The 11685-nt window shown below is 47.4% G+C and overlaps 2 protein-coding genes across 3 annotated transcripts in view; both read left to right on the forward strand.

Annotated features, from left to right (window-relative positions):
- Window positions 1-3723, forward strand: part of tmem259 (transmembrane protein 259) — a 13062-nt gene extending 9339 nt beyond the window's left edge. Inside the window, exons 5-9 of the mRNA XM_016664726.1 lie at window positions 979-1119; window positions 1194-1277; window positions 1368-1500; window positions 2298-2397; window positions 2488-3723. Of these exons, the coding sequence (XP_016520212.1) occupies window positions 979-1119; window positions 1194-1277; window positions 1368-1500; window positions 2298-2397; window positions 2488-3084 (1055 nt within the window). The 3' untranslated portion in view covers window positions 3085-3723. The remainder of the gene's footprint in view (window positions 1-978; window positions 1120-1193; window positions 1278-1367; window positions 1501-2297; window positions 2398-2487) is intronic.
- Window positions 3724-9575: 5852 nt separating this feature from the next.
- LOC107834036 (uncharacterized) lies at window positions 9576-11586 on the forward strand. Of its 2 annotated transcripts, none has more exons than XR_001659822.1 (2): window positions 9576-9856; window positions 10136-11586. XR_001659822.1 is itself a non-coding variant. In XM_016664746.1 (2 exons), the coding sequence occupies exons 1-2, from the start codon at window positions 9716-9718 to the stop codon at window positions 10456-10458; spliced, it is 612 nt and encodes a 203-aa protein (XP_016520232.1). In that variant the 5' UTR covers window positions 9576-9715; the 3' UTR covers window positions 10459-11586. The 2 variants fall into 2 exon arrangements, 1 of the variants encoding a protein (XP_016520232.1); XM_016664746.1 differs by having other exon boundaries at window positions 9988-11586.
- Window positions 11587-11685: the final 99 nt, after the last annotated feature.

Genomic DNA, 11685 nt, shown 5'->3' on the forward strand with positions numbered 1-11685 from the left:
GAAGAGCTGAAAGCTGCTGTTCACAAGCATCTCCATCCAGCCTCACTGAGCTGCAGCTGTTTTAAGACAGAATGGGCAGGAATTTCAGTCCATGTGCAAAACTGAGAAGCAACTTGCAGCTGTAATCGCAGCACAAGGTGGCGCTACAGAGTATTAACACAAGGGGGCAATAATATTGACGCCCCACTTTGCAGGTTTTTGTTTGTTAAAAACGTTTTAAAATATCCAATAAATTTCACTCCACCTCACGATGTATGTGAGTCCGGCGGAGGCCGGTTCTATCGGGTCAAACGCCTCTGACCCGACAGGAGGCCACAGGTTGCCAGGTCAACTCTTGAGCAGTTGTTGGGCTACGATGCATCCAGGTCGTGGTGGGGGTTAACCCTAACCCTACCCACGGTAGTAGATATCTGCTGCTGGGGCTCCACCCTGTCAGGCCGACGTACCGGAGACACAGCAGGAAGTAGGCCGGACCGGGAGCCTCTTCGTAGCAGCTGGGTTGTGATAGTTCAGCTGGGATCCTTCAGCCGCATGTGAAACTTAATGTGAGACTGCAGTACATGAACCCAGATCATCCTGGACCACAGAATGCACAGGAAGTTGGGCATGTTTCCACTTCCTGTTCCTGACAGGAAGAGATAAATATTTCTACTTCCTGTTTCTGATGGGAAGTGATAAATGTTCAGATTAAGTCTATAGATTGAAGGAGAACCTTCATAGTTCAGGCAGGACTTAATGATTTTAACTGATTTTATTTAAAATCTAATTTAGAAAAATATATTTAAAAAAGTTTCAAAAACAAAAGCTAATTTATTTATCGTCTGGTCAGACGTTTACCATCCCAGATTTCAGTAAATAAATATTCTGTGAGAAGAAGGAAAAGATTTCTGTTTAAAATTAAACAACTTTGGACTAAATTCACTGGCACTTTAAATCAGCTAAAACTAGAACTGGACCGGCTGCAGGCGGGTTAAAAAGTTCTTTTAGAACCCAGACCAGAAGAACTAGTTGGATTCAGAACCGTTCACAAAATCAAGCCGGGTCTTGGTTCTGCCTTTCAGACGCTGTCGGTGTCGATGCTGCTCAGATACTCCCACCACCAGATCTTCGTCTTCATCGGTTTGTTTCCGCTGCTCGGTCCATTCAGACCCGGTACGGCCCGGTCCGGTTCTAACCTGCTCTGTGTGTTTCAGTGGATCTGCTGCAGATGCTTGAGATGAACATGACCATCGCTTTCCCAGCAGCCCCTCTGCTCACCGTCATCCTGGCCCTGGTTGGTGAGTTCTGCATTGGTTCTCCTGATCCGGTCTGGATTTACAAACCGTTCTGGTTGTTTTTGTATCTGTGATGTCACTTCTTGTTCGCAGGCATGGAGGCCATAATGTCTGAGTTTTTCAACGACACGACCACGGCTTTCTACATCATCCTGATCGTCTGGCTGGCCGACCAATACGATGCCATCTGCTGCCACACCAACACCAGCAAACGCCACTGGCTGCGGTGAGTCCCAAGCAGGAAGCAGGAAACGGCAGGAACCAAGAGAAACAGGAAGCAGCAGGAAACGGATAGAAGCAGGAAATAGGAGAAAACAGGAAACAGCATGACAGCAGGGAAACAGGAGTAACAGGATCAGCAGGAAGCAACAGGAAACAGCATGAGAAAACAGGAAGTAGTAAGAAACAAGGGGAGGCAGCAGGAAACGAGAAAATTAGGAAGCAGCAGAAAACAAGAAACAGCAGGAGAAAACGGGAAGCAACAGGAAAATGGCATGAGAAAACAGGAAGTGGCAGGAAACAGAAGAAACAGGAAACGACAGGAAGCAGCGGGAAACAGGAACAGCCTGCTCTGATTGGTCAGCTCCCACTCAAGACACACCCCTATCATACCTGTGCTAAAACACCTGCGTGTCCTGATCCACAGTTCTGGTTGGTCAGGTAAGCCTCCAGGTGTGGCTGCTGTAGCTCACCTGGTAACCATAGAAACAAGTTTTTGATCCAGCCCAGATAAATGAGAAAGTTCTGATGGTTCCTATTGATTCCGTTGGTTCTCTTGGCTCGGCTTCACTCTGATGGTGCTGATGGAGTTGATGGTTCTGTTGGTTTGTTTGGTTCTGATGGTTCTGTTTGATTTTGATTGGTTCAGTTTGGTTCTTATTGTTCGTTTGGTTCTGATTGTTTGGTTCTGATGGTTCCGATGGTTCTCTTGGCTCTGGTTGGTTCTATTTGGTTCTAAAGGTTGTGGTTGGCTCAGTTTGGTTCCTATGGTCCTGATGGTTCTGTTGATTCTGTTGGGTCTAGGTTCTTCTACCTGTACCACTTCGCCTTCTACGCCTACCACTACCGCTTCAACGGTCAGTACAGCAGCCTGGCTCTGGTCACTTCCTGGCTCTTCATCCAGGTGAGGTCCCTCCTCTTCCTCTCAGCCATGAGGCTCCGCCCCGTCCTGCCCAGGTTGCCTCTGATTGGCCGGTTCTCTGTCTTTCTGCAGCACTCGATGATCTACTTCTTCCACCACTACGAGCTTCCTGCCATTCTGCAGCAGATCCGGATCCAGGAGATGCTTCTGCAGAACCAGCAGGCGGGTCAGAACCAGACGGCTCTCCAGGACAACCTCAACAACAACAACGCCACCGCTGCCGGGACTGCCGCTGGGCCGGAACCCGCTGGGACTGGACAGTCAGCAGACAGTACCATTGAGCCGCCGCCGGCCGGGCTGCTCCCTTCATCCTCTGTGGCGGTGGGCGGAGCCGGCGAGGTCAGAGCGGAGCTTAACTGGGTCGCTCAGACTGCCGCTGTCATCACAGAGGCGCTCGGCTCTTCCGTTGACTCGGCAGGAAGTCAGGGGTCGGCGGAGATCAGTGTGGAGTTCTGGATGGGTGGGGCAGCAGGTGGAGCTCCTGAAGGCTCATCGGAGGATAAAGCTTCAGGGGGCGGAGTTGAAGCCTCACCTGGTGATAGCAGGTGCCAGGGGGCGGAGCCTTCAGAAAGCCCCGCCCTTCATACAAACTGCCCCGCCCCTCAGAGCTCAGGTACAGACAGCGAGTCACCTGGGCAACAGACCTCCACCCCCCTCGGCATGTCGTGAGCGTCCAGGTGAGCTGATGACATCACAGTGCCACCTGGAGGCTATGGACCGTCAGCTGATCACTGAGCTGCACTTTACTCCAATTAATCAATTAATTAACTGATCCATCAATTAACCAATGAATGAGCTGATCTGAGGGTAGCCCCGCCCCCACCTGACACTCAGCAGGGTGACCTGGCTCCAGGTGTGACCAGTAGGTGAACTGAGATTCTGACCCGTCTGGACACCCACAGCTCTGACCCGGTTCTGCTGAGGGATGATTGACCCGTCAGGTTCTGGTTCTGACCCATTCTGTCGGACTGAAACCCAGATGGAACTCTAATTCTGCTTTTATTTTGTAGAACAGGAAGCTGCTGATTGGCTGTTGCTGATTAAGCTCCGCCTCTTTGAGGGCGTGTCCTGTGTTTACGTGTTCAGGCTGCATGAGTTCACCTGTTCAGAACCAGAACCTCATCACCTCTATGTTCTGATTGTGACATTGGAGGCGGGGCCTGGGTGGGCGGGGCCTGGGTTAGAGTGGTCTTTTTTCTTGATACCCCTGCTGGTCGACTGGACTGTTAGGAACCAGTGGAACATGTGAGGCCTCCTGCAGGTGGATCAGACTCAGCTGAAGGTCAAAAATAAAGAGTTGTGGAACCAGCTGGCTTCCTGTGGTCTGTATCTCACCTGTTAACCGGGTCAGAACCGTTACTCAGTTTGAAACGGCTGAATGCTCTAGAAACAGCCGACACAGTTCACTGAGCCAGAACCAGATCTGGGGTCAGGTTAAAAGCCTGTAGAGGGAGGCAGAACCCGTTTGGACCGAGCTGGGCCTGCTAGCCCAGTCTGTTTCTGATTCTGCTGATAGTCCAGAGATGAAAGTTGGTGAAAATCAGTCAGGTTTATTTAAAGGGCCAGCACTGATTGTAGAGCCAAATCAGCTTCCTGTAAGGAAAGGATCCATGATTAGTTGAGACAATCGACTCTATTTGGGAAGTATTTATTTTGGATGTAAAAACAGTACAGTAAAAATGCTGTTTTCATACATTTTAATAAAATATTGTCACATGAAATTTGCCATGTTGTTCGCTGCAGGACAGAGTTGGCTGTAGCAGCTGGTGTTTGCTGCTGCTGCTAACTTTGGCTTCATAAATGAAACAATGAATGTGACGGACTTCCGGTCGGACTGGGTGATCCGCGTTTCCCCATCAGATGCCTCCAGTGACGTGCGGTTAGGTTGATGGCTGGTGAGGCACCGACTTAATCATGATCAGTTTTATAAATATAGACGCTGTGCGTATTGTTTACATGCTAAGATTTATACCAAGCACAACGCTGGAGCGCAAAAACTATTCTTTCACATGCCATGCATAGCTGCGCCGCGGTACAATAATTCTATAACTCAATGAAACTTGGAAATGTAGGCAGGACCGGCCCCAGCCTCCATGGGGCCCCAGCCTCCATGGGGCCCCAGCCTAATCTGGTTTTGGGGCCCTCTAGTTCTGCTAACCGTGTGGACCGGCTGCAGTCAGCAGTCCGATCATCAGGTCATTCACACACCTGCTATAAGCTGATTGCATCTCTGGATGTTTACATTATATACATGTATAATATACGACACATTTATTGGCCAACTGGTTTATCAACCAGTCGATTTCTGGGAGCCGATTTCCTTAATTTTGGGGAATCGTAATCGGCCAATACTTACATGTGAAGCTGATCTTCATCAGCAAAGGTTATGACTCAGCCTCTGTCCTCTTCTGCTCTGCAGTGACAGGTTTGACTGGCAGACCAACAGGTCTGAACCTTTACAGTTAACAATATTCACCCACTGTGGAAACTCAGCGACTTTCTTGCTACATTTAGCAACATTTCAGACAAAAAACTTCATATCAGCCAAAACCAAAATCAGCAGCTCAGGCTTTTTAAAGATCGGTAACCAGGGATCGGCCAGAAAACTGCAGTCGGTGCAGCGCTACACACATTCATGACATTCTGTGATTAGATACAAAATAAAAAAATACATTTTTACTGCTAAAAACAATTTTAGAAAACACAATATGATCAATTTTGTAATTGACAGGACCCCAATTTTTTTTATTTCTATGAAAAAAAATAAAATTGTGGAGGGCCCCCTGCTGTTCAGGGACCCGGCGCCCCTGGACAGAAGCCCTGCCCACCAGAGCCTCACCCCGTTTCCTCTGTGGTCTGCATCAGCTGCACAACTTCAGGTTCTTCTTCTGTCATCAAAAAAACAGTTCTGTCTGCGGTCCGGAACTGTCTGCTCTAGATCTGGAGCTGAAAACGGGTCGAAAAGTTCTCCGCTGCAGCACTCAGACTGCAGCAACATCGCAGCAGGTAAGATCTGATCTTCATCTCCTCCAGGACCAGGGGGTCCAAACTATGGCCTGGGGGCCATTTGTCTTCCCCCGACTGCAGGTCAGGGGACACACAAACTCCAAACTGATCAGGTCTGGGTCCTGATCAGTTTGGGTTGGTTCTGGTTTCCCATAGCGTTCCCATTTCTGTTGCTGAGAACAAACATAAATCATTTTGTAGGCAGCTAAAGTCCAGAACCAGGACAGCTTTGATTCATCAGAACATCATCTCAGAACCTCCAGAACCTCTCATGAATGTTGATTCATTGCTGAGCTGCTGCAAGAAAAAGCCTTCAGAATAAATCGTTTTGTGTTTTTGCTCTTCTGGCCGGGCTGCATAATGTTTTGGCGCCCCCTGCAGGAGGTTTGGACTTCAGGCGACTCCAGCAGGAAAACATGGAGCCGGGTTCTGGAAGTCCAGCACACGGATGGACTGAAAGCAAGGGTTGGGTTCTGCTCCTCTGGTCAGTACCGCAGACTTTTGTTCTTGAACCGTTTTAAGAATCATCTCAGTTGACTGACACGGTCCTTCTGGCACCAGAACCGGATTGGACCGAAATGTTCTGGGTTTGAAAGATAATGGTTCAGTGGCCTTTCTGTTTGTCAGCAGAACCCAAACCAGCTGGGAACCCGTTCAGCAAAGATTGAACATCCAACCATTCAGTCTGTGTCCTGATCGGTTTGGGTCCAGGTTGGTTCTGGTGGGTTTGGATCGATGGATTTAGAAAGGTGTCATGATGGTGAAACTAAAATGAATTCCCATCTGCCTGTTTGATGGTTTTTAACATCGCAGCTCCTTGCTGCTCTTTTTGCCGCCATTCATTATTAACTATTAATAATAATAATAATAAAACTATTAACTATTATAAGTTATTATTTCAACCAGCCAATCACAGACACTAACCAGCCACTGTGATTGGCTGGTTTTAATCTGGAGGACTGTCCAACATGAAATGAGGAAGTGAAGGACAGACGGAGCAGAGCCTGTTGCTGGCAGAGCTCTGTCCACTTCCTGTCTGTCTGTCCTCCATCCTTCGGACTCTGAAGATCCTCTGCTCACGTTTCATCATGTTGGCTAGCAGCGCTCTGAGGACCTCAGTCATTGCAATCCCAACCATGGAAATCCATTAGACTTCCAGAAATTCTAACAATTTTCCTAAAATGATGTAATTCTACTTTCATCCTCAAGATTCTTCATGAATACTGGATGAACTTTATTGATTCCAGAACCAGGAAGATATTGGTCAGCAGCAGGACACAAAACAGATAATAAACTCAACATAAGTAAGAATGGAAATAAAGACTGAAATGTAATTTCCTATTCTGTAAAACAGATTTGACCAAAAATCTACATATTTGTTCAAATGGAGGAGTGATGATGAACCAGTAATAGCTAGAGTTGTTTACAGGGTGATGCCAGTGGCTGGACCTCATTTGCTCCTCTGACCATGTTGAGCCTCAATCTGCCAGGGGTATGAATAATTTTGGCCTTGGTGCAGATTCATTCCTCAGTGGTTAGCATCAGTTTCCGGGCAGGATGCTGTCGTAATCTGGAGGAAACCCAGAACCACCAAACTAGACAGCTGAACTCTGTTCCCAGACACCGGGTCATGGGGAACGCCCTGAAGGCAGCGCAGCCCTCTGCTGGGAGCCCTGAGCAGCTGAAGCAGCCAGAGCAGCAGGTGGAGCAGCTGCTGCGCCGCCTCTCTGGGTTGTCAGAAGTGGAGTTGTGGCGGGTCCAATGCTGCCTCAGCCAGAACCTCCTGCCAGACACCCCTCCTATCCCAGCACACTGCCTGCGCTCTGCCGACACCCTGGGGACGGCCAGAACCCTGGTCCTGTGCTACCATGAGGACGGGCCACTCAACATTATGGCTGCGGCGCTGAAGCTGTTGAGTCCAGAACATCCAGGACTCAACATCATGAGTCCCTCCAGAACCCGACCTGTCAGCATGACGCTGCTTCATGTGGTTCCCCAACCAGAACCCAAAATGAGCCCTGGCTTTGTGAGGATGTTCCGCAGGAGGCTCATCAGCAGGACTCGGAGGCCGGGTGCCGTCCTTGACGCCCTGCGGTACAACAGGACCCTGAATGCAGCAAACAGGGAGGCTGGGAGCGCCTACGCCCTCAACAAGCACAAGAACCGGGCCCTGGTAGACCTGGTTCTGAGGAAGGGACATGAACCCCAACAGGTGTTGTTCCACATCCTCAGCAAATCAGAACTGTTCATGCTGAAGGAGCTGGTTGATGAAATCAGAGAAAAGGTCTTTAGTCCTCCGGTTAAACTGTCATACTGATGTAATCGGGGTTGAGTCATGATGTCATCACATATGCTGCTTTCATTCCTTGAACTTCCAAGACTCATCAGACTTGTTGGAGAGTCTGACCTCAGATGAGCTGAGATGTTTCCAGTGGGTGGTGGCAGACTACTTGCCTCCGCCGTATGGCTGCCAAATGTCCTTGTGGGCTGGAGGTCGCAGATGGTCCAGCCATCAAGAAGCGTCTAGAGGAGGAACTTGGATCCCAGCGGGCAGCAAGAATCACGGAGGAGGTTGTGAAGAAGATCACCCCGGCACTGCGTATGTCAACCTGAGATGGTTCCGGCTGGGCTGATGGGTCCCCTTCTCTCCCAGTCAACGTGCTAAGCAACTCTAACAGTTTTTAGAGAGCACCCCAGATTTATAAAGAGGTTGATTGGATGTTGATCTGTGATGTCATCCATACCAGGTGCTGGCCTTGAAGAAGAAAAGATTTCAGAGAAGTCATTGAGCATCAGAGCTGGTCCACTGGTGAGACCTTCCTACTGCGCTGCTCACTGCTCATTGGTTCATTAATACTCATATTTCTGCCGTTTAGGCTGACTTCACTCATGTTTTCGATATGAAGGACAATATGTTCAGGTACAACACTCAACTTACAGGCAATGAATGATCCTCAGTGTTGGATTATGTTGATGTTGACACATTTCCTTCCTGCTGTGGGACCCTAAAGAATGTTTCTATTTTATATTTCTATTTGACTCTAGACTGAACTGCCTGAAGCCTGGTATGTACATTTGCCTATATACTGGTCTGGTGTTGGAGGGTCTTGGTGATGTTCTGCATGAGGTGGTTCCCTGGGATGTGGACTTCCTCATGAGTAAAGGTCAGCTGGTCCCTTTTTCCGCTTCACTCTGCTGACTGGAACAAACTCCAGTTGCCTCACTGCCAGCTGCTCTCAGGTCAGTAAAGTTCACCTGGACAGGAAATGTTTCAGTTATAGTCTTCATATTACATTTAGTGTTTTCCAAAGTGAAACAGGGTAGGTGTGAAACCATCCCTGATTTTTTTGTGTCTCCAGTATGTTAGGAAACATTTTCTCTCACAAATTGGTGTAAAACTTAGCATGTTGTCAACAATGATGATTGATCTTGTCATGAGTCGTGTCTTTTCCACTAGCACCTGTTCAGGTGGTTTTCCACCATGGTTACGCATCAGTTTTAGTGGCTGGGTCTGACATGTAGTGTGGCCCCCAAAGTCTGGAAAGTTGTGGGATGTGATCTGAACTCAACACAAAAACAAAGGGAGCTGTGATTCACTTTCTGCTTGATCTGTAGCTTTTGGTATAATGCAAAAAGAAAAGACCCAGGAAAGTCCGCAGGCAACGAGATACAGGAGAATATGAGCCACTTTAGTGATACAACCAGGGAATTCAATCCCTGGTCAGTCATTGCATTTTCCGCCTCACTCTGCATGCTTGAAACCCAAGAGAAATGGGTTCTGACAAAGAACCTGGTGCCATGAAGCCATAAATAGAGGGAAACCTGTATAAACGAGTAGAGTCAGCATTAGGAGAGAAGGGCTATTAGTTAACTCTGGCATCACTGATTAGTTCTGACCAATAATCAAGAAATCTTTCTACTTGCAGAGAAAAATAAAAACTTACTATTTGTGGCTTATGTCACTGGGGACTACATGGACCTCATCACACCTGGCCAGGAGACAGACAGTCATGTGATCATTAACATCTATTGTTTCTCGTGCTTCGGTTTGGTCACATCAACAGGATCCAGTCAAGCTGTTGCTGGCTTGGTGATTGGATGGTTGGATGGATGGATGGATGATTGGATGGATGGATGGATGGATGATTGGATGGTTGGATGGATGATTGGATGGTTGGATGGATGATTGGACGGATGGTTGGTTGGTTGGTTGGATGGAACCATCTTGGCAGTGGACAGTAAATTTGGAAAACACTAGGGGTCAGGGTTGGTCATCTGGATAACTTCTGCTCTGATGTTTCATCTTCTTCAGGTGAGGAAGGAGTTCAAACGACGGACTGGAGCTGAATATCTGGAAGTAATTCCAGACTGTGAACTGATCCCAAATCAGATGTACAAACTGACTGGAGCACCTGTCATTGTCATCCAACCAAAGGTACACCTTCATCCATTCTAGCCTCACCCCAGTTACACCTGACTAGACTTCATCCAGTCTCTTAGCTTGGCTTCTCTCCTTATACTTAAAGCTCCACCACTACTTTACCTTCCTTTAACTCATTATTTTAGATTTCTAAGTTCCTGAACTTTACCGCCTACGACAACTTCCTGCCTTCATTTGAGGTCCGACTGCTCCCTGATGTTACCATGGTGATGCTGGAGCTGACGTGCCATGTGGCTTTGCACCCTGTGATTGGCTGTTTTTTTGACTCTGCAGACTGTGAGGTTTGGAGTCAGGTGGTCAGGCTGACAGGTGAGTCAGAGTCTTGGCGCAGACCGACTCACCGCAGCTCTGACCCAGCAGACGTGACCTTGCAGCTGTTCAGGATCCTGACTGATCTCAGATCTGAAGACCTGAAGACGTTTCAGCACCTTCTGACCCTTCAACCCGACCCTGTCGCCGTCAGTCGTCTGGAGGATGCAGACGCCATCAGAACCGTGGATCTGATGATCCAGCAGTACCGTCCTGAGAGAGCCAAGGAGGAGACGCTGAGGAACATGAACCAGAACCAGCTGGCAGAAAAGCTGGAGAGGAGCTGATCGACCTAGAACCTGCAAACCGGTTCATCTGAACCAGAAACTGACCCAACCCCAACGGGAGAATCAGTCTGATATCTGATCAGTAAATCTGAATCTGTTTTATTATTAATGTGTGATTTTTATTCCATTTTCAGTTAGGTGAAGCCTGAATCCTTTATGTGATGTGAAAACAATATATTAGAATGTTTGAAGTGGTCAGTGAATGCCTCACAGCTGTCCTGAACATCAGGAGGTCAGAGGTCACACCCAGCTGGTCTCTCCTGTTCGAACCCTCAGAATCGAGCTGAAACCGTTTTACCACCTGGGTTTACCCACAATCCTGGTTACAGACTATGAGGCTCTTGCTGCTTTATTATATACAGACCCTGATTCCTGTTAACTGACTGACCGACTGACTGAGACCCATAGCTGAATACAGGACGGGTAAAATGCTGCAGCAGATGGTAGCGTAGCGCTACTGATTTATATTGGACTGTAAAGTCCAACATAAACCGCTGTAGCTTTAATAAACATTCAGGTTTGATTGTCTCAGTGTTTGACTGGCTGAGTCTCTGAGTCCTTCCTGCTAAGTCAGACTTAGCTAACTCTGACTTATCCATTGAATTCAGTCCATTAGAGACCGGCATGTTCGGCTAATGATTCCAGATTGCTGCCTCAGATAAATTTAAAGAAACTAACTCATTAATAAATTTATTGACAATAAATTATTGATCCTAATTATTAATAATCACACAAGCCAAACATTGGTGCAATGGCTGATTCTTAACCATAGTTTGTTCTGCAGGTTATTTGACCGATTGTTCCCTAAATGTTTTTCATGTTTCTGCCTTTGTTCTTTTTTTCCCAGACTAGAAAACTTAATGTTTCAGTAAAACCTGCAACGTTTATGATGGCAGTCTTCTCCTGATGTTTGGGAACACCTGCCAGGTAATCAGGATACGTCAGCCAGTTAGGCGAATCAGTGGAAGATAAACGGCACCAGATTCAAATGTGGATTTTATTGAAACTAAAAGATAAATCTGACCTGCAGTAACAAATGTTTGCATATTTAAACATTTACCAACCAAATCTAAAAAGAATTTCAATCCGGAGTTCTTCAAGACCGATGCCTCGACTCTTCCAGTTCAGTTCCAGTTCATATGTTAACTGAAACAAAAAAATCTGTATTTTCTCTTCTTTCTTATGCACTTCTTGTTACTGTGCACTATTTTATTTTATATTTGTATC

This window comes from Poecilia formosa, unplaced genomic scaffold, assembly GCF_000485575.1.
Source record: "Poecilia formosa unplaced genomic scaffold, Poecilia_formosa-5.1.2 Scaffold508, whole genome shotgun sequence".
In the NCBI taxonomy this organism is placed as follows: Eukaryota; Metazoa; Chordata; class Actinopteri; order Cyprinodontiformes; family Poeciliidae; genus Poecilia; species Poecilia formosa.

Excerpts from the sequence above, each read along its gene's own strand:
- LOC107834036 (XM_016664746.1), top strand. The coding sequence starts at position 9,716 with ATGTTTCATCTTCTTCAGGTGAGGAAGGAGTTCAAACGACGGACTGGA. Across the intron at positions 9,857-9,987 it reads TCATTGTCATCCAACCAAAG|ATTTCTAAGTTCCTGAACTT; the intron begins GTACACCTTCAT and ends TCATTATTTTAG.